Source organism: Sphaerodactylus townsendi, linkage group LG03, assembly GCF_021028975.2.
Source record: "Sphaerodactylus townsendi isolate TG3544 linkage group LG03, MPM_Stown_v2.3, whole genome shotgun sequence".
Classification (NCBI taxonomy): Eukaryota; Metazoa; Chordata; class Lepidosauria; order Squamata; family Sphaerodactylidae; genus Sphaerodactylus; species Sphaerodactylus townsendi.
Window position 1 is genome coordinate 109977555 of NC_059427.1, and position 22518 is coordinate 110000072.

The 22518-nt window shown below is 43.3% G+C and overlaps 1 protein-coding gene across 1 annotated transcript; it reads right to left on the minus strand.

Moving 5' to 3' along the window:
• Positions 1-2263: 2263 nt before the first annotated feature.
• On the minus strand, positions 2264-14843 carry LOC125427838 (olfactory receptor 10X1-like). Its single transcript, XM_048487393.1, has 4 exons — positions 13938-14843; positions 5751-5872; positions 3511-3657; positions 2264-2330 (listed from the first exon to the last, which is right to left on the minus strand). The coding sequence occupies exons 1-4, from the start codon at positions 14841-14843 to the stop codon at positions 2264-2266; spliced, it is 1242 nt and encodes a 413-aa protein (XP_048343350.1).
• Positions 14844-22518: the final 7675 nt, after the last annotated feature.

The following is a 22518-nucleotide window of genomic DNA, read 5'->3' on the forward strand; positions in this document are numbered from 1 at the left end:
AATCTGAGGCAGCCAAAAATGAGTACAGGGAAGGGGTGGCTGTTGTAATGTTGTGTGAAAGAAGCAGAAATAGCACAAAACAGTTATATTGAAATTTGTCTGGACATATCTTAACAGCTTGGCAAATGATCAGTTCCTTGGTAACAGTCAATGAATACCATCAGCTGAACCAGTGAGTGTTCAAGTTGTGGATGTTTGACCCTCATATAGGGTCAGTTCTTCTCACTTTGCTAAAATTACAGATCTGATATTAGGAGCTGTTTTTCCCCCAATGACTTCTACACAGTAAATATGAAGTCTCTTGTGCTGAGATGTGCAGATGGGGTTTAGAGTGCTATGGGTGTCTGACTCTTCTGTGGCTTATAAAACAGAAGGGAAGTGGTTGGAGATAGAAAGAAAGCAGAACTGTCCTGTTGCTGAGGGAGTAAAGAAAAAACCCTGTCTCAGTATGAATGTTGACTACCAGAATAATGTGGACTGTCAAAATGAAGATTATAAAAACAACATTTTCACTCAGAAATTACACCACATCTCAGAAGTGCCACGAGTACCTGAAACAGTCAGTGATTCTGAGGTGAGGGAGAAGAAAACAGAACTTCCTCACAAGGTTGGTTTGGATCAGCACAATGAAAAAGGGAAACAGTTTTTTCTAGGTAAGTGTTGTGTTCTGTTTTGGCTTCCTTATTCCTAACCATAGTCTGGTGCTTTGTCAATTAGGAAATGCTGCCACAATTTTCAATGGGTGGCAGCTGCTGAAGTAATTATAAACTACCACTAGTATGTTTTTGCACATTAATTTATACCCTGTTTCCACAAAAATAAGACCTACCCCGAAAATAAGACATAGCATAATTTTTCGAGATTTTTGAAGGATGCTTGAAATATAAGCCCTACTCCAAAAATAAGCCCTAGTTACAGATTCCCCGGCATAGCTCATCTTGTCACATGTGGGGCGCAAAGTCATGGAAAAAAATACGACATCCCCTGAAAATAAGTCCTAATGCATCTTTTGGAGCAAAAATTAATATAAGACCCAGTCTTATTTTCGGGGAAACACAGGTATGTCCACACTGCATTTGCATTAATATTGATATTACATTTGGAAATCTAACATTTTACATTTGGAAATCTGACAAAGTGTGTCTGTGTGGGTGCGCACGTGCATGTGTTGTAATGTATATTTCAAATAAACTGCACTATCACATTTCAAAACCACATCTTTATCAATGTCTATTTTCTTATGTGCTAATGAATTTTAAAAGGTTGAATTTACATCCCATGGGTAGAATGGCCTCCCAGCTTTTTCTGCACACCTTTTCCCTATCCCAATAGTCAAACATTGGATATATGATGGGACGATGGATTTTAGGCTATATTGGAAGTTTTGGATAACTGATCAATCACCACCTTTATTGCTTTATTGTGTTTAATAGTAAATGTTTAAAGTTATTTTATTGAAATTGTATATGTTGAACGTTTTAAGATAGTGTGTGGAAGCCGGGAAATTAAATTTAATTAAATAAATAAATTCAGCCACATGGCTCCTAAGCCATTTTCTGCAAATGCTGTTTTCAACTCATGGAATTCTAAAATATAGCAACAAAAGGGCTTCCTTTCTGGTTCAGCATCATCATTATTTATGGGACCCTGGGTCCTCTTACTACTTATTCTGCACTCCGTCACTGTGGGAAAGGCCATGGAATCTGGACCATGAGATCAACTGATAGGGCCCAGAAGAACCTTCCTTATGCATACTTATGTGTTCCTAATCTTTTAGCTTGTAACACTGAATGGCTATTCATTATTGTAAATTGTTTAGGAAATAATATTGGTTGTATGGTGAGGTTAATATAATATATTATAATACCTTGAAGAGGCAGCGCTTACCTGGGTTGACTCACTTTGGAGGAGAGAACACTGGAGTCTTATAGTGTTTTTGCAATATTTACTTTATTTACAAATATAGAAGGAGAACATGTAGATGCCAACAGGCATTCCTACAAAACAGCATATCCACTACATCACAACATATATTCAGCCTCTGAAGAGAGTTTCTGTAGCCAAAGTTGGTGAAAGACACCCCTTACCATCATTGCTACCTGTTCATCCAACAGGAGGCCTGGGTCTAGCAGCACACACAAAGTACAAACCTGTTCCTTCAGGGAGAGCAACCCCATTCAGAACAAAAAGTATTCCAATTCTTGGGTCAAACATTCCCCCGACCAGGAGCACCTCCATTTTGTTGGGATTAAATTTCAACTTCTTAGTCCTCATTCATTCCAAAACTGCCTTTAGGTACCTTTTCATGGTTTCCACAACCTTCCTGGGATCTGCTGGAAGTGCAAGATAAAGCTCAGTATCATTCACATATAGACAGCCACTCAGCCCAAATCTTTGGATGATCTCTTTCAGCAACTTTACCCAGATGGTGAAAAGCATGTGGGATAAGTAAGAACCTTATGGGACCACAGAGGCCAAGTTATGGAGCATCTGTTTCTCAGCACTGTACTCAGAAACTTACCTTTGAGGTAGGGCTGTAACCACTGCAGAACTATGGCTTATCATGATATATAAAATAAAAGTTCACAAGGTCATCTTCTAGGCAGCAAAAGGTATGCCCAGCAACAGGGGCCAGGAGCCAAGAAGTCTGGGGGCAACCAGCTACAGTTGACCTTTAATGTGATTGGTGCATTCAACTGTGGCTCTGGTCCAAAGGGAGACTGTTGCCAGGAAAAGTACCTGGCTTGAATGTTTAAAGCTGTGCATTGTATATATACAGTATTCTCTTCTCTTCTCTTCTAGTCTTTTAGTCTCTTCTTGCTTAGTGTTATAGTATTGCTGAAGTGTTCTGTATAGCCTTGTAGTCAGAGGTGGGATCCAGCAGGTTCTCACAGGTTCCCGAGAGTAGGTTACTAATTATTTGTGTGTGCCGAGAGGGGGTTACTAATTGGTGATTTTGCCACGTGATTTTTTTGCCTTAGTTATGCCCCTCCTCTCAGTAGTAGCGCGCAGAACTTGAAGCAGTCTAGCAGGAGGTGCACTGGCGTGCGTGGCAGCCTGCGCCTGCGTGCATTCGTTCCCCGCCCAAGGACCATTGCAGCAGCTGCGTCCTTGCCACAGCCCCGCCCAGGAATGCCCTGCCCCTGGAATGCCCGTCCATGCCCCCGTCATGCCCCGCTCAGCCCCATTGCCGCTACGCCACAGGTTGAATCCCACCACCATAGGAACCTGTTACTAAATTTTTTGGATCCCACCACTGCTTGTAGTCTTATCTAGTATAGTCTTGTGTAACCTTGCAACTGCTAAGTAAAACCTTCCTATTGGAAAGAACATCTTGTGTGGAAAATTTTCTTTCCTAAAGTGATAGGAGGCTGCAGTGTGTGCAGAAAGACTACTAGACCTTCTTCTCTACACTAAGTAGCTCCGTTTTAAGTCTGCTGATATGTCTCCCAGTCCTAAACCCAAGCGGTGACTCAGAAGGAAACCATGATCAGTGGTATCAAAACTTACTGAAACGTCCAAGAGAATTGACAGATATTTCTCCAGTCCATCTCCTGGAGCAGGTCATCTACCAGCGCAACCAAGGTTGTTTTAGTCCCAGAACCTGTCTTGAAAACAGATGAGAAAAGATTGAAGCACTCTCCTAGAAAATAGTGACTGTAAGAAATAGAGATAACATTTGAAAATGTATATGACATATTCATTAGTGAACAAATGAAATTAAAAAGAGTATTGTTGGAATTTTCATGTGGTACATGACTAATATGAGCTTTTGAATTTGTAAGTTGAGGGAATTGATGTTCATTTCTGGATCTGGAAAAATTAAAGTATGCTGCCAGAATGATATAAGAATGAATCACCACAGATATCTCTGTCACAGACCTCATTTAGAACTTTTGCCTTTTATTAGACCTCAGTTAGCAACCTCAGCAGAAAACCAGCAAATGAGGCTGGGATGCATCACGGAACTTTACTTCAACATTTCTCTAACTAGAACATGGGAGTTTTGATAATGACCTGTATAGGGTTCCAGAATCTGAGTTCTTCCATGATATAAATTCTGGTTTCAACCCATGGGATGTAGCTAGATGACATAGATGGTTTGGAATGAAATGTTTTTGCTAATATTAAAAATGAACATATGTGAAAGTATTACAAATGCTGGTTTGTAAATTACCATCATGTTTTGTTCAGAGTCTCAGCTAGACAGATAGGATCAAGGTCCCTTCCTCTCGATTGCTTTAGCTCGCGGCATATGATAAGACAAGTTTTGATGCTAATTTATTAACCAGAACGGCTTGAAAGGGGGGTTATTTCACACACATCTATTTGTGACTCTTCTGAATGTCCTCATCTTAAAAGTTAGGAAAATTCCACTATTAATGCTACAAAGAAAAATTACTTTGTGGCATTTTAGTAACCAATGTTGCCTTTTAAATATGTCACAACAAAAAGTGTAGGGGGAGTGGTACAGATCCTTAAAAGGTCAGAGTATATGTTTGGGAGATGAGAACAGATAGACACAGCACTGAGCAGCAGAGGATGAAGAATGTTATGTCCTGGACTACTAACTTTTCTATCCAGCCCCTCTGGCTTCTGTACTGCTACCAGCCTCCTTCCATGGTAAGGAGGTGAAGGTTTATAGGGTTTTTTGCATAATAGCAAATTCTATGCTTTCATAACATAGATACAAGGAACTTGCATAGATCTGGCTTTAGGTGCTTGATCCAAGCAATGTACAGATTACAGTCTTGATTCTGAAATAATCCTGTCCTGCAATAACATCTTTCCTTGGTGTTGATTATTTGCAGCTTGGTTTGCATCCCAGGTTGACAAATGGAAAGACTGCAGCAGAATAACCGTTATCATCATCTGTGGCTTGATACTCCTTTCTTTCATACTGGCAACAGCTGCTTTCGTGATGGCCTTACATAGATGTAAGTCCAGATTTTTAAAATACAGCATTTCTTTAGCCTGCATCTTAAGAAATCTATAACAAGGTATGGGAAAAATAACTTTTCAGTACTTGACCAACCATGTCAGGGCGAGTGAAGAAAATAATACAATAGGCATAATCATGCTTTCAATACAAGGGCTCCTTTAATTTTTTAAAACAGGGTTTATTGAGGAAGGACTTAAAAACCCCTGGAACACCATGGCGAGTTTAATTTCAAATTCTACTGACCATTACTAGAAGTCTAGTGGTAACAACAATAATTTCCTTAAAATTCAGGCTAACTTTCTGATGTCTCCTCTGTTATCTACTGTAACATAAAAGTCCTGTTGTGTTAATGTTGGAGAACTCAAATAAAACTGGATTATAAAGCAATCCTCAGCCTTCAATTTGCAAGGCCTGAACAAGTGTATTAATGATAGGATGTCACCCTAAGTCAGAAGGGACTTGATGGCACTAACACACATGCATGATAAAGAATTTCATTGACTGGCTAATGGACCAGATACTATGCTGGCACTGAGTAAAACCCCATTGGTGAAATTGCAAAACACAATAAAGCTAAGGCCGTTTCTGCACGGGCAAATCATGGCGGCCTGGAGACGGTAAAAACACCGTCTCCAGGCCGCCATGTCCAGACGGGCGCAGCAACGCATTGCCGCTGCCGCCTTCACGCCGCCTGACGACCTAAAGTCCGGCGTTTCCCCAGAGCGCTTCCCAGCGCTCTTTTTGGGGAAACGCCGGCATGAAGCCGCTGCCGAGCGAACGGCAGCGGCTGCATGCCGCCTCTTCTTACCTTCGCATTATCTTCACCTTGTCCTCGGGCCTCCGGCGCGTCGCCGAGGAGCCTGGGGACCGCCTCCCCGCCCTGCGCCCGCCGGAGGCAGGTGCGCGCAGGGCCAGAGTGTCCCCAAGTGGCTCGGGCTGACGCTGGCGAGGCTCCATAGGGACAAGCCAATCGTGCGAAAGCACCGGCGCTTCGCGTATCCGGCTGCCTGCCTCTTCCCGGGACCGTCCATGCGGACGGTCCCAGCGTCTTCAGGTCGGCGCGAGAAGCGCCGACCCAGCCGTTTCCGCCGCTGTGCGGAAACGGCCTAAGTCAAGAGGCCTTAAAGCCACCCATATTCTTGAGTATCCCACTATTATTGGGTGCCAGTTTTTAAAAAATCCTGTTAGCAACAGAACATTTAGATTGTTCTCAATCTGAGCTACATTATTCCAAGGCTCTATGTATTGTAGGTTTTCCAACATGTCTGCATGGCTGGATGTATTTCAATAAGAAATGCTACAACTTCTCTTCAGAAAAGAAAGCTTGGATTGATTCTAGAAAGCTCTGCCAACTGGAGGGTGCTGATTTGGCTGTGATTAACCATGAAGAAGAACATGTGAGTCTTTTGTCATATTGTCCTGTCATATTGGCCTTTTCCGCATGCACAACTTACAACAGATTTTCCCAGTACTCAAAATTGTGTCTCAAAAATATTTTCTGTGAAATCATTCCACATACTTTTCTTCCTGTTGTTTTGAGGATTATTTCCACTTGTCTCTTTAGTTGCATTTATTCCACACACTATTGCTGAAAGTGTATTACTCCTGATGGTGGTGGGATTTCATCTGTGATGCAGAAGAACAACCCTCCCTCTTTTTTCTTTTGCACAGGCATTCTAGCATTACTGCTTTTTACTTTTTGAAGTGGTTACTTTTTGAAGTGGTGATTCAAAAACGTGATTTGAAGTGGTGATTCAAAAACGTTTCAGTTTCCATTTCTACAGCTGAGAATTACCAATGCAAAATGGAAGCCAAAACAACTTCTGGAGCAGGCACCATTACTTGAAGGAACAGAAACACATAGGCTACCTCCACACACAAAAAACCACATTCTTTGGCCAAATTTGCTCTGCAGTATAACATGATTTTTGCTGCAGCAATCCCCAATTACATACAGCAATTATTCCTAGTACTCTTTTCAATTGTTCCAGCATCTCAGATTTTTTTTTATTGATGCAATTGCCCCCAGCTTCAAAATCACTCTCTGTCCTAATGTTACATTGCTAGTTCTATGTAAAATTGACAGAGTTGATCCAATTGCCCATCTCTCTGTCTAAATATTAACATTGCAAGCTCCATGTGAAATTGACAACACTTATTCAATTCCCCCTGCTTCTTTGTATCTCTGTCTCAATGTTACATCTTTAGTTCAATATGACAAAGATTGTTTTTTTTAAAACCCTTCTGAACATGAAAGAGGAAAGGGAGGGAAAGATGGCTAATGGGGAGATAGTGCAACTACAAGGAGCATGATAAGAGCCAGGTGTTTGGTGGGGCAGAAAAATAAAGACCATTTCAACATGATTGCATGCTCCAGGGAAACTGGCTTGAAAATGGATTTAAAAAAAATCACAGATCCCTTCCGCACGGGCCATTTAGAATGGTGTGCAGCTGGTAAAAATGCCAGTGCATGTCGGGGTATTCGCCGCTGCTGCTGGAGCGCAGCTGCAGCGGCAAATACCCCGACACACACTGGCGCTTTCTTTGGCGTTTCTCAATGAGCAAGTCTTTTGGGAAACATTGCCTTCCACCTGGTGCCAAGCACCTCTTACCTCCTCTTGGCTGCCATCACTCTAAAGAGGCCAGGGGACATGCCTGCTGGCCTCTGTTCCCAGAGGTGTCGCCATGGGGCGTGTCCCCTGGCCTCTGCTGAATGACAGCAGCCGAGTGGAGGTAAGGGGGGGAAGTGGCGGGCCCTGTGCAAAGGTGGCCCCATGGGCCGCTGGAGCACCGGGGCCGTTCACAGGACAACGTGTGAACGACTCCAGGAGGTGCACCGGCTGCAAGTATGCCGGTGCACCCCTGCTTGTGAGGCCTGTGCGGAAAGGGGTACAGTTAAAGTGCTTGGGAAAACAACAGAAGGAAAAATGAAGAGAAACCATTTCTGGAACCAGATGAAGGGGAAAAAACATACAGAACTCAAAGAAAAAAATAGCATTTGGTGGCAAGATGGGGGAAAGGTTTTATTTTTTGTGCACAGAAAAAGTGGAAATGTTGAGCTTTTTCCATTTGAGCTATTCTTCAGCCCCTGAAAATATCTATGAGAGTCAGGTCACAGATGCATTGTGAGACGTAGATGTAGTATTGTAATTATCATTACACTTGAATGGTCTGAACCACTGATCCGTCCCAAGCAAAACCACAATGCCACAATTTATTGAGCCATAGTTTTGAAGAGACTTTTCTGTAGGAGTTCTGTCTTCTCCAAGGAATGCTCTCAGCAGAATAGTTGCGCAGATAGTTACTATGCCCATGGAATGCAGGCCCTAGTTTATAGTTACTATGCCCATGGAATGCAGGCCTCACTTTATGAATGAGAAACCATTAGCAGAAGGTGAGGGATAAATTAATGTGATTTTAAAAAATCTTTCCTTAGGATTTTCTTGTTTATATGATGAGTTCCGAGGAATCACACAGTATTGGCTTTAGTGACCTGGAGAAAGAAGAAATCTGGAAGTGGGTAGATGGAACACTGCCTACTTTTAAGTGAGTTATATTTTCCTCAGTTTTAGAGTGCTGTCCTCAGGAGAGTACTGGGAAGACAAGACAAGGTCTGCTAGTATGTGGGTATATCAACTCACTGGCAAGATGTGGCTAGAGAGGAGGGTAAATAGAAACAGTAAAAACCATGGCTAGCACACTTGTAAAAGCTGGATGCAAGATCCTTGGCAAGCAAGCAGAATACAGTTTTACTCTGGAAGACGTTTGATTTGGGTCTTAACTAGTCCCACAGAGAGACATGTCTGTATGCCCTGCCTCTCTTGAAATAGATAACTGCTTAAGATTAAAGGGCCGTTTCTTGATTCCATAGGTACATAAGATAGTGAGGCTAGAACAGGGGTCGGCAACCTTTAACGCCCAAAGAGCCATTTGGACCCGTTTTCCACGGAAAAGAAAACACTTGGAGCCACAAATACTTTTTGACATTTAAAATGAAGATAACACTGTATATATTGTTTTTTTACCTTTACACTTTGTATAAACAATTATAGTGTGTTGCTTATGAAATCCATGAAGTGCTACAGAGAAAATTATATTTTATTTATGTAAAGAACACATTTTGAACATTATGAACTCTTAAAAAATAATAACAGACCTCCATGTCTGCCATGGAGGGTGGACTCGACAGCCATATTCCTCACTGAGCATGGCCCCCGCCCTGGTCCCAAAAGCCACAGCTTCTGAGAATCTACCCCCAAATGTCCTGGGAGTTTGCCATGAGGAGTTGGCAACCCACGACAACCATGGCTGAGGATGATCCCGGCCTTCCTCCCTTCCACGATCTACAAGCTTACCCTCCACTTGCTTACTCTGAAGTAAACCTTCCAAGATCCATGTGCAAGGCTTTCTCCATGCACTCCTGCCCTCCTTGGCAATGCAGAAGCAAACAATTCTCACCCACCCCTGCCTCCCCATCAAACAGCCATGACGGGTGCAACCTTGCAGGACTGCAGGTAATAACTCCTTTAAAACCTGACATTGTATTTCTCACCTGGACTCAGCCAGGCTACCATCTGCCAGGAAAGTCCCTAGAGCTCAGCGGGGCTGCTGGGGGGGGGGGGGAATCTGCAACCCAAGGTGGCACTGCTAGGGTCCCCCATGTGGTCCCATCCCCCAAGAAGGACCCAGGGAAAGGGGAAATGAGGCCACCCAAAGCAGGGTCGACTCCTGATCCCCCATTCAAGGGGGGGGGGGGTCAGACTGAGATTAGGATTGCGCTGAAAATCTGTGCTCCTGCAACTCCCTCCCATTTCCTGCCCTTTGCCACTCACCTGTTCAAGAGGCCCCACCAGCGGTGCTTCACCCCCGCTCCACGCCATCATCACCGGCATCAGCCAACTAGGCAGCTGGGACAGGGAAGCCAGAAGTGGCTTGGGATAGCCGTCTCAGGCTGTGCCTCTCTAGGAACGGGGAATCTTTCCCATTAACCCTAAGGGTGACTTTCCGAAGGAGGCTGAGGACCCAAGCCACATGGAGCCGCAGTACGAAAGAGCCGCATGGGGCTCTGGAGCTGCAGGTTGCAAACCCCTGGGCTAGAATATCTCTTATTGCCTTGGGGCTTTTTGAGAAAGGTAAAGGGTGCCTTTCTGAGCAACAGGGGTTTCCAAGGAGTTGATAAGAGTCACAACATGAGGAAAACATGCCCTGGGGCACAGGATTAAACTCCTCCTCACGTTCAATGGTAATGTCAAGGAAGATAAGTACCTACAGAAGTGGTCTCTAATCCCAGTCTTCCACATTCTCTTCCTCCTAGGCGAGTATTGGTGCATCTAGTCATGGTTAGGTCACTGTGGATGTTGTAGAGTCCACTACCTTGGAAGAGATTCTTTTAGCAACTACATAGGAGCCCCTTCATGTCATCATTTCTGATAGGGCTTGTTTTTTTCTGCCACTCACTTGCCCCCCCCAAACCCATCTGTGTAGCAGTCCTAACATAGATGGAAACACTAATATATACCATAAGTCAACATAGTTTTGATTGGTGGTAGTTTTACATTAGGACAGAGGGCAGTTAATTAAAAAAAGTCACAACCAATCCCTTTCAGAAAAGGTGTCCAAAGATACACTTTATGTTAATTACAAATTCAGGAATCACCTTTGGAAACCAGGGAGGAAAATCTGGGAGGAAAATCCAGAAGAGAAGCCATGATTGCCTTTTCCCTAGCCTCATGCCCTACCTAATACTCTGCATGCCTCCTTAGACTATGATTGAAAGCAAACATAATTTGTGTGTGTGTGTGTGTGTGTGTTTGTTTGTTTTTTAGAAACTGGTATACTGGAGAACCGAACAATTGGAATGAAAATGAGCACTGTGCAGTTTTACAGAACGACTTCAACTTCAAGTGGAATGATGTTCCGTGTGATTTTGAATATAGATACATTTGTGAGAAGAATGTTCAGCTTGCCTGTGTCTGGCAGTCCATTCATATTTCCTATTGAAACAATTTTATTTCATATTTTTGTGCCCATGCAAACAGAATCAGTTGCATAATATCATCTTGAACTATAGAGGAGTGACACTGATGGAAGTTTGTGACCTTTTACGCATGTACTACTTCGCAGTGCAACAGAATTGCAGGGTTGCTTTGCAGGGGAGTTTTCCCACAATTTTTTTGTTTATATAGGAATTTTCCCCCTACAAAATGTCCCTAGCTGAGCCAATCTACCATTTTGATCACCCACTACTTCCTTGTTGTTTCTCTGCAGCCTCCATTTGGTGAGATTGCCTGCTGCCTTTTTCTTTCCTTTTTTCTTTTTTTGGGGGGGATGCTATCTTTGGTCTAGTGCTACTTTGCTAGACCTGGTCAATTTCATGGTCTGCAACAAAGAAAGATTGTTTCTGCATGGCAAAATTATACCTGTGTACCATCATTATTTTTTTTAACTTGGGTCTATTTTATCCCAGGGTATACATTCACATGGCTGCCTGTTTTTCAAAGGAATCCAGTGAAGCCTAGGAGGAATACTCCAGCTTGTTTTGCACGAGCCTGGGACTTCTGTATTTACATTGCAAGCCTGGTGTTCCACGTTCTGATTGGCTGTTGTTTTTGAGTGGCAGCTTGAATTAACATCAGGCTGGGAGATCAGGTGGCTGGGCGGGAAAAATAAACTAGGTCAGCTCCTGATTGATGTTTGCATGGTAGCAGGCTCTAAAAGAACCTCCAATTTGGCAGTTTTTAAATACCCTGGGATCAGGGACATAGGTATAGATTTTTTGGGGGGGTTCGGCCACACCCCCACCCGCCCCTAGGGCATGGCCAGGCCTCCCCAAGCCCTGCCCCTGGCCCAGCGCTTATAAAAGCAGCTCTCCAAGGCCAGGGATGGCAGACTCCCCCGCCCTTCCCTCCCCTGCCCCCCACCAGCTGTGCTCCTAGCTGGCAGCTGGCAGTTTCTTCTGCCCTCCCCTCTGGGCAGAGGCATAGAGGGAAAATGGAGCCCAGTGCAAAATCTGAGTTTTGCACACACACACACACCCGGGCAGCCGCTGTGATGCTGGAATCCACCCCCAAACAGCATCACTTTCAATGATGTTTAAACTAGAGAGCCCAAATTCTCCTTTTAAATCCACCTTAAAGGGAGAATCTGGGGTCCCCAGTTAAACAACATTGAAAGTGATGCTGTTTTGGGGTGGATTATCCCCCACCCTGAAACAGCATCATTTTCAATGTGGCGTAGTGGTGCAAATGTTAAATATCAAGTACTGAGGCCAAATATCAAGTATTTGATAAACCTGTTACGTAGCTGTCAGAGAAGTTTCAGGAGCAAGTTTGTTTCTCCTCTAATTTTGACTTTGACATTTAACATGCTAAATGCTGAGGATTTTTCTGTTGTATGTGTTGTATTTCCACCATGTATGCAAATACACATAGCAGCACTCAAAGAAAACTCACTGAAAAGCAATATCTCACTATCTTTTACTAAACTATAAACTATAAGAAATGACGAATGGTTGTTAAAGGTTCAAGATTACAGAACAGCAGACAAACTGACAACTTTAATACACAAAAAATTCCTTGATCCTTTTTATAAAGTATGGGATCCTTTATTGCATTATCTATACAATTCTGACACTCAAAATAGAATCCTATTGTTATCTGCTTAGCTTAAGATTATTATTAATTTACTTATTATTATTTTGTATCCATGTAGGTGTGTGGGTGAGTGTGTGTATGTATATATTTCATACTGTATTTATGTACTAGAATCTTAAATCACTTGCAAATGTTACGTACATTGTAATTTATGTGGCAGATCATATTCTGTTATTACTGGAACCCCTTTAAGTCAGATTGTCTGCCAATTAATATGTATTCCTAAATGATAAAATAATTTAAAGAGATTTTTAAAAAAAGAAATTACCAGAAATACATTCTTTGGATGTCTCTAGATAAGATTTCTGCAGTATACTCTGCATGGAGCTGCCCATGCTGACTGTCTGAAAGCTACAGTTGCTACAGCATGCTTCAGCCAATGTGTTGACTGGAGTGGATCATAGGGAGGGACCATATCACTTCAGTCTTGTTCATGGACACTGGCTCCCAATTTGCTTCTGGGTTCAATTCAAGACGCTAATATTGACCTTTAAATCCCTATATGGCTTGGGGCCAGCACACCTGAAGGACTGCCTTGTTCTATCAAATATACCCATCTTTGGGAGGTCCATCTTTGGGAATCTCAGCCATCTGAGGCTGAAAAATGGCCTTCTTGGTCATGACAAGGAGATTTGTCTCCTAGGGAGATTTGTCTATCTCCATCTATTGTCTTCTGCCAGATAGGAAAATGTTGTGGTTTCATTTTTATTGCCTCTCCTCCCTGGTTTTTGGTGTTTATATGGTTTCACTGAATTATTTTAAATATTTGATATACTGAATTATTTTATATGTTATTTTAAATATGTTTAATGTTTTGTTTTGATGTTCACCACCTTGGAGGTCCTATTTGGGTGGAAATGCAGTATAAAGTGTTTAAAATAAATAAGTATTTTGTATGTTTAATTGGAACCATGGTACAGTAAGAAAAAAACCCCTTGGTACTGAACATATTTTATGATCTGTCATGCCCCAAAAGATTTATGCCTGACTGCTGGACATCACATCTTCTTTCTGTTTCATACGTATGCTGAGGCAAGTAAAGAGATATCATTGCACATCCAAAAGTGACCATTCTCCTTTTCCCTGTTTTTCACATGTTACTTGCCCATTGTTTTAGCCACCCTTTTCAGAGTAGGGGAGAGAAGGACAAGGGCCTTTTCCCCATCTCTACCAGCAAAGTTTAGCAAGGTAACTCCTGAAGCTATTGGTTAGGAAACATAAGAATACATTGAAATAATGACTCACGAGACATTGCTTCTAACTAGACTATATAGTTTGTGTTTAATACAGGCTTTTTGTCAACACTTTCACAATATGGGGGAATGTGCATTTTTGCAGATCGCTTTCCTTACAGCTATTTGGATGTCCTTGTTTCTCAAGGTAAATATTACTGGACTGAGAAGGGGAGTAATTATTGTGTATGGTACTGATATCAGTGAGTCATTGTCTAAAGTGCCATGGGTATTGGGCCTGAGGTAGACAATTGCAGCAAACCCATAGTGCATAATTACCACAATGAGATGAGAGGTGCAGGTGGAGAAGGCTTTCTGCCAGCCATCAGTGGATGGAATTTGAAAAATGGTGGAAAAGATGAAGACATAGGTCAATATGATGAACAAGAAACTGCCTGATAAGCCAAAAACTGAGACAGTAGAGACCACAACTTCAGTGATACTCTCATCAGTACAGGCCAAACTAACCACTGTCCTCATGTGACAAAAGAAGTGGTTGATTGTTTTGGAGCCACAGTAGGGCAACCTGAAAATCAGAGTTGTTTCAGCTACAGATAGCAGAAACCCACCAACCCATGAAAAAGCTATAAGCCACAGAATCATGTGCGTATTCATGAGGACTGGGTAGTGCAAGGGCTTGCATATTGCTAGATATCTGTCAAACCCCATTATTGTAAGGATGAAGCAATTTGTGCCACCCAATCCAAGGAAGAAAAACATTTGTGCAGCACATCCAGCAAAAGAGATGGTTTTACTCTCGGCGAGCAAGTCTCTTAGCATTTTAGGAACAATGACTAAACTGTAACATGACTCAGAAAAGGATAAAACAAAAAGGAATAAATACATGGGAATGTGAAGAGTCCTATCAGTCCCAATGATTACAATTATCAGCAGATTACCTATCACGGTTATAATATATACAAGAAGGAAGAAAACAAATAAAAATAATTGTAGATCTAGAGAAACTGAAAACCCAGCCAGGATAAATTCTGTAACAAATGTCTGGTTTTTCTTCATTTCTTTTGCAGTGCCTTGAACCTTCAAAGAGAACAAGAAGGTTTCTGTTAGCAAAGATTAAATTCAATACTGTGGGTTACAAATTGTTCAGATCTTGGTTTAACCCTGACTAGTTTACTGGCAATGCTCTATGCCTGCCCCAGCTACAGAGGAGCCGGGCAATAGCACCTCTTCTGCTCCCTTCCAAAAAACTCCTACTCTTCTTTTAGTGCAGTGGTTCTCAACCTGGGGGTCGGGACCCCTTTGGGGGGTCTAACACAGGGGTCGCCTAAGAGACTCTGCATCAATGTTCTCCATCTGTAAAATGGATAAATGTTGGGGGTCACCACAACATGAGGAACTGTATTAAGGGGTCGCGGCAGTAGGAAGGTTGAGAACCACTGTTTTAGTGTCTCTGGCTAGCAGTTCTCCCATGCATGAATGTGCATAGCACATTTTAATTAGGATATTTCCTCGTTTGGTGGGAGGAAAGGATAAATATCAGAGAAACAGCATGGATTTATGACCCTGTTGTATTGGCAGCCAATAGCAATTAATGTGTTTACATGGCAAATTTCCTTCAGTGCAGCACTGCAATCTATCTATATATATAAAAATGGAACCATGTGTTTGTTGCTTCAAGAATAACCCCGCACTTGCTGGCCCAAACGCTCTGAAAATTTCACAGACACTTACTCATTCCCCCGACTGTGTTCTTACATACCTCCCGCTGTCAGACAGCACACCTGAGCCAGGTAAAACATATTTTTCCTGGCGCACCAGGCCATGAAGCTGCCTATGTGTAACTGTCACCCTTAGAATGTTCGTGCCCTTAGAATGTTCGCTCAGATGGCCAGATATGAGCAGTGAAAACAGTACATAGGCAATAACTCCAGTGGACGTGAAACACATACACATGTTGCCGTGTGAGACGTCAGGTGGGGTTCCCCCCCTCACACACAGGTACCTTTCACTCTCTGTGCCTCACCCACTACTACCACACAACACACCTACTCTCATATACATTCAGTGGAGGGAGAGGGAAGGGACAGAGATGGGAGGCATGCAAGGGAAGAGAAGTGAGGGAGGGGACAGAGAGTGAGGTGTGGCATGCAAGGGAGGGGAGGGAGTGGGCCCAGCATATGGATATGACCCAGCCACCCTAGCAGAGGGAGATGGAAGAGAGGGAGGGGGAGGGGTGGCATGCAAGGGAAGAGAGGGTGGGAGAGGGAAGGGATGGAGGGGGAGGCATGCAAGGGAACAGAAGTTAGGGAGGGGAGAGAGTGAGGGGTGGCATGCAAGGGAGGGGAGGGAGGGGGCCCAGCATCTGAATATGACCCACCCACTCTAGCAAAGGGAAAGGGGAGGGAGGTAGGGGAGGGGTGCCATGCAAGGTAAAAGAAGTGAGGGAGGATGAGGTCACACACATCAATGACATCGCACAGTATCAGCCTGCACGTTTCCATGAGCACGTACTGCTGGCTTCTGCAATTGATTTGCTGCTACTGTTCCTTTTCTATTCCACCACAATAAGCCACAGCAACGCGTGGCCGGGCCCTGCTAGTATTGTTTATGGCCATTTCTGCATGGCACAATTATACCAGGTTACAATCGATATTTTACAAATAACGCTATAGACATTGTCTTTGTTATTTGGGGGTTAACTCCAATTTTTAAAATATTCAGATTTTTCTGCAAAGATGGGGTGCTTTTTTGTGATTTGTAGAAAGGTCTGTCTTTTCTGCTCATGGCTCTTATCTAGATATAAGAATCCACAGATTTGACCATGTTGATAATTAGATATAAAGAAGTCTGGTACCAGTTGGATTGACATTTACCCAGACTTGGCTCTGATCCAGTGGCGTAACTAGGCAAACTGGAGCCCTGGGCAAAACCTGAGTTTGATGCCCCCCAGGCATGTGCCCAATGCAACACGCACCCCCCCTTGTAGCTACGCCCGGTGGCGTATCTAGGCAAACTGGCGTTTGGCGCCCCCCATGGGCAGCCACCCTCCCCCACTGTGACCAAGCAATGATTTTTACACCAGGTTGTTTCAAAGTCACCATCACATTATAGAACATGCCCCAACTCACAAATCTGAGCACAGCAATAAGCCATGCCACACAGCAGAAATAATTTTTTGAAAACATTTTCAAAATGCTTTCAAAATGTTTTATTACTACTATGAAAACATTTTATGGTGTTGTATCCAGTACCCCCAATTGGGGGAAACAGCATCACTTTCAATGTTTCAAAGAGAATCTGGGCTCCCTAGTTTAAACAAGTGATGCTGGAATCCACCCCCAAACAGCATCATTTTCAATGGTGTTTAAACTAGGGAGCCCAGATTCTCCTTTTAAATCCACCTTAAAGGGAGAATCTGGGGTTCCCAGTTTAAACAACATTGGAAGTGATGCTATTTTGGGGTTGATTCTCCCCCACCCTGAAACAGCATCACTTGCAATGTTTAAACTGGGGACCTCAGATTCTCCCTTTAAATCCATGTCAAAGGCGGGGGGATTTAAAAGGAAAATCTGGGGAAATTTGGAAGGTGCCTGCTGTCAGGGGTGCAATTGTTAAGCTAGCAGCACCAAACTTTCAGTGTATCTTTAGGAGACTCCCCTAATGATACCACCCAGGTTTGGTGAAGTTTGGTTCCGGGGGTCCAAAGTTATGGACCCTCAAAAGTGTAGCTCCCATCTTCTGTTAGCTCCCATTGGAAACAATGGATGATGGGGCACCCCCTTTGGGAGTCCATAGCTTTGGGCCCCCTGGACCAAACTTCACAAAACCTGGGTGGTATCAGTAAAAGATTCTCCTGATGATACCTCCCAGGTTTGGTGAAGTTTGGTTCAGGGGGTCCAAAGTTATCGACCCTCAAAGGTGTAGCTTCATCTCCTATTAGCTCCCATTGGAAACAATGGGGGATGGGGCACCCCCTTTGGAAGTCCATAACTTTGGACTCCCTGAACCAAACCTCACCAAACCTGGGTGGTATCATTAGGGGAGTCTCTTAAAGATACCCGGAAAGTTTGGTGCTGCTAGCCTAAAAACCGCACCCTCTGCAGGCCAAAAATGGAAAAACACTGAAAATACAAAAAATCCCACAAACAAACCTGCGCCCCCCCTGGGCTGCGCCCAGGGCAACTGCCCACTTTGCCCAATGGGAGGAACGCCTCTGCTCTGATCTTTGCACGGCCAAACAAAATGTCAGGGAACTAAATTTCCCAAGCATAGCAGATCTTGATTCAGGTTTGGACTGTGATATGGGAAGAGCTGGGTCTTTAGCCTTATGTGGTTTTCCAAGCTGAAATGGTCTGTATGACCTGCTGCAGGGCTCTATGTGTACAGCATACTGCACATGGAACCCTACAGCAGGGTAAATGGGGATCCCAAGCCCATTTCTGAAACTGATCTTCCCTGCACCATCTTTCCAAGCTGAATTGGGCCCTGGTGCATTTAGGAACTTTGGTTTGCAAGTTGTCACACTTGATTACAGTCAGGTCAGGGGAATCTCGACATCACATGCCTGACATAGGGTTGGATGCAGAATTTCCAGTTAACTCTTGCACATGCAAAAATGCAAGAAGGCAACTTGGGTAGCTTTTTGTGCCTAATCAGATTTATTGTATCTTGACTTGTGTTTCCGCTTTCACAGCGTGTTATCTGACATTGTGATATATGGGGGCAAAGCTCTTGACGCTGCACAAGATATTGCCCAAGCAAAATGGAACTAAGTCTATATTTCTTTCCACCTGCACATTGCTAGATCCAGACCATAGAGTCTAGTTTGTACCTAAACCCATTGACTTCAATGGAATTACAAGGGTTTAATTCTGCCTGGGATGACACTGCTAGTCACCTGACTGGATAAACTGGTGAACATTGGAGAAAAGTAAATATCCTTCCTCTTTTTCTGGGGGGAATATTTCACAAATGTGAAAAGTAAACTGAAACATTTTTGCATATTTCAAAACTGCCCCTCAAAATTCTGTAATTGTTGAAAAAAATTAATTATTTCATTGTGATCATCAACTAAAACGGTTTTCTAAAACATGATAGTCATTATCCATTATCTTTGACATTACTACTCCTTTTAAATATGGTTTTCCAGAAGGAGGAAAAGCAAAACATGTGTGACAAATATTTGCTACTTTCACTTTCCTTCATGACACACTTAAAAATGACCCCAACCTGTCCAACTAACATTTGGCAACTTAAAACTAACATGCAGCATACCTTATACAATGTTGACAGCAAGTGTGTTGATCATCTGCTATTCTCTTGACTTTGGTCCCTCTGATTTCTTGAAGTTGCAAGAAGAATTATTTTTCTGTCCTAAACAAGGAGAGAGCAACCAAGTTTGAATAGGGGGGAAAACCTGGTGAAAAAAGACCTGAGTATCTCAGACACCTCCTAACTGCCTGCCAGTATTCTTCCATAAAAAAGCCAATTTTGTTATTCAACAGACTATATGAAAGTGTCCCTTCCAACACTGGAAGTCTTTAAATTTCATAATTAACTCTCAACAGATTAATGCTCTTGATTATTATATATTTTTAAATGATTCTTGATCATTTGGGACTTGATCCACATTCTGTCTGAAAGTTCTGCTACAGAAGTAATTAATGAACTTTTCTCTATTGCTTTAAAAAGCAAGAAGTTTAAAAGAATAAAAAATAGCAGAACTTTTTAATTATTCTTGAGTACCATGATAACCAAGTAATTCAATATTATAGTGCTACTTTGCATTGGATAATGTCTTTCATTAGTGAACCCTATTACTGTATCAAACAACAGTATATTCAGATTAAATTATTTGTGTGTATGTAAAGTGCCATCAAGATGTAGCCAATTTATAGGGGCTTCCAAGGCAAGTGAAAAGCAGAAGTGTTTCATCATTGGTTTATTACGCACTTTTAGGCTTCTTTGAATTGAGTGTTCATTCCCTCCAGGTTTGAATTGGGCAAATGCACATTCTTCTGTGTCTTGGGCACTCACTCTTCCTCAGATTACAGAAGCCCTGCCATTTTTGAAAGCTCTTTACCTTTGACTTTTCCTCTTCCTTCACAGTGAAAGTGAAGGCAAACACAGTGGTTTACCCTTTATCTGGGTTTTCTTGCTCCTCTCCCCACATTTCACCACCCTCACCACAGTAGTTCTTCCCACTGTTCATACCCTCGTACATCTGTTTCTTAGTGCCAGGTCCAGCTTTAAACTGCAGGCTTTAAATTGCATTGCTGAGCAATACCACTTTCTAAAAACACTTGGCAGGAACTAGAAACGTGTCAGCAAGTGTTGGTCTGAATCTAGAGGGGATATACAGTTTGGATGGCAAGTATTGAAGTGCCCCAAATACTTGTGTCTGTTCCATCCTAGCAAAGGCATGCCATCACAGATTGCAGGTCCTTCACATATATGCCATTTGGGGTAATGCTATCCCAAAGCATAAAACACTTCAGAGATTAAAATGGCTCTGGTCAAGTGAGACGAAAGATATGCCAGCTAACGGCGTTTTCCCCACAGCCAAAACATCCTGGTGGGAAACTGGGATCATACATACCAGGATGTTTTCATCTCGGTTCCTCCCTACGCACGGCTGCCCGTCAGCACGTTCAGGCTGGGAGGAAGAACTCCAGGTGATTACACACAGCCCCCAGTTTACTTTCATTTTCCTCGCCGGCAATGCCGCGCATGCGCAAACTGTCCAGTTTTTCAGGCGTTTTCATTGGCTGCAGCTGGCGAGGCAGGAAAAATAAACCGACCCATCTCCCGCGGTGTTTGCATGGGCATGGGATCGATGCGCACTTTTTCAAAAGAACCGCCAATTTCATCGTTTTTTGAAAGGCGCAGGATAGGGCAAATCTCGTGGGGTGGGCCCTATTTAGGCCCGGAAGTCATGCGTAATTCATGGCCAAACTGGGATGGTTCACTTCTTACGAGACACTGACTGAAAAAGGCAGAAGGATAAATAATATTTCTTTCTGGGTTGGGAAGACTGGGCACCATGGCACTTGCTGACACGTTTCTAGTTCCTGCCAAATATTTTTAGAAAGCAGTATTGCTCAGCAAGGCACTGGGAATTTGATTAGCTTTTTAGAAATGTTGCTTTGACAGCAGCTGCCACCACAGCACAAGGATCTTCATTGTGTGCCTGAAGGTAAGTTGAATGAACCATTTTTATGGCCTGTTCTGTCTCCCGCCGCAGCCATTTTGTGGTAGCCATTTTGTTGCTGTTCCCACCATGCAGTGTCAGAATGCCAGTGGTGCCCCCAGACTCAAAGCGATTGGAAACCCCTGAGACTGTGGAATCCTCTGCAGAGTTACTCAAAGCTAAGCCCAGACTTAGACTGTAGTAACTTTGCATGGGGTTCAGCTGTAAATCTAATCATATGATTTAGAATGTGTGTGTTGCAGATGCTTTAAAATCTTCGTCAGTGAATTTTTCAAAGCTCAGGTCAGACAAATGTGAGAGGATTAATTTAAGTGGATTTGATCTAAGGCAGAGCTGAGTAATTTCCTTTGATTTCCTCAAGCCTGTATGGATCAAGAGCATCTGGCTGAAATGCAAGTAAACCAACAGCCCAATCCAAAACTGTTGGGCGGGCGGGCGGGCGGGCGGGCGGGCGGGTGGGTAGGGCTGGCACCACACCACCCCCTCCCAAGGGCTTTCCTGTGCTGCAGGAGGCCCAAACAGTAAACAAAAAACATTTCCAAAAATCCCCACAGAGGAAAGCAAAGTTACGCCATGAAAATTGTGGCATATCTCTGAGGCCGGCTCCACTGGCGCAAGGGGGCTGAAAAGGCAGTAAAAGCCAACCAATTTTGACTCTATCCTCAGAAGCAATCCTGCCATGCTGGTGCAGCTCATGGCAGTGTGAGAGCACCAAGGTAGAGCTGGGTGCTATGACCAGCCCCCATCCCAACCCGCATTGGTCTGTAGGTTTCTGCAGCCTCATCCTACCAATAAGTGCTATGGTGGGTTTTGGCAGAGTTGATTCCTGATGTTATTTGTTCCAATGACTCAGGTGGTTCCAATAACGCTGTTCCAATGACACAGGTGGTTAGATTTAAAAAAATTCAATCCTATTCAGTCCTAAAGAACCCCATCTGAGCAGCAGTATTTTTCTTTTACATTAAAATAACAGAGCAAAGGTGCATTCTCTCTCCCTTGTTCTTCATCTTATTGCAGAAGATCAACTAGCATAACCTACAATTCCAAATCTATAGATATCCTTGGCTGAGAAAAATCTTAAGTCTTTCAGAGGTTCATTCAGCATAGCCTAAATCAGAGGTCCTGGGGACGCTTTTAAAAAGTGCCCTGGGAAGACACTCTGCACAGCTTTCTTCCCAAGATGTTCTCAGGACACGTTATTTTGGCTCAAGATGTCTTTTTTGGAGAACACTGCAAAGCACACCTTTCCCCCCTAAGCCGCCTGCAAGATGTCTCCTGCCTGCAAGACATCTCACTGCAAACATCCTCAGGCAACCTTCAGCAGGGAGACAGGGAGAATCCCTTCAGCTGCACAAAAAATGTTGGTCCAAGCTGAGGGTGAAACTGACTGGAGAGCAAAACAGTCAAGCTTGAAACAGCCTTTTCCCCTCTCTGACACCTTTGATGACTGGGAAGCACACCAGAAGCCATCTCTTTCTAAGAGGTCCCCAGGAAACCCTATGTTGGGTGTGCAGAGTGCAA

Bases quoted from the DNA above. Each gene is read 5' to 3' on its own strand.
- LOC125427838 (XM_048487393.1), bottom strand. From the start codon at position 14,843: ATGAAGAAAAACCAGACATTTGTTACAGAATTTATCCTGGCTGGGTTT. The intron at 5,873-13,937 runs GCGATCTGCAAA...CGTCAGCCCGAG, and splicing joins TCCAAATAGCTGTAAGGAAA to CCACTTGGGGACACTCTGGC. The intron at 2,331-3,510 runs GTAAGTTTTGAT...CACTTCCAGCAG, and splicing joins CAATTCTCTTGGACGTTTCA to ATCCCAGGAAGGTTGTGGAA.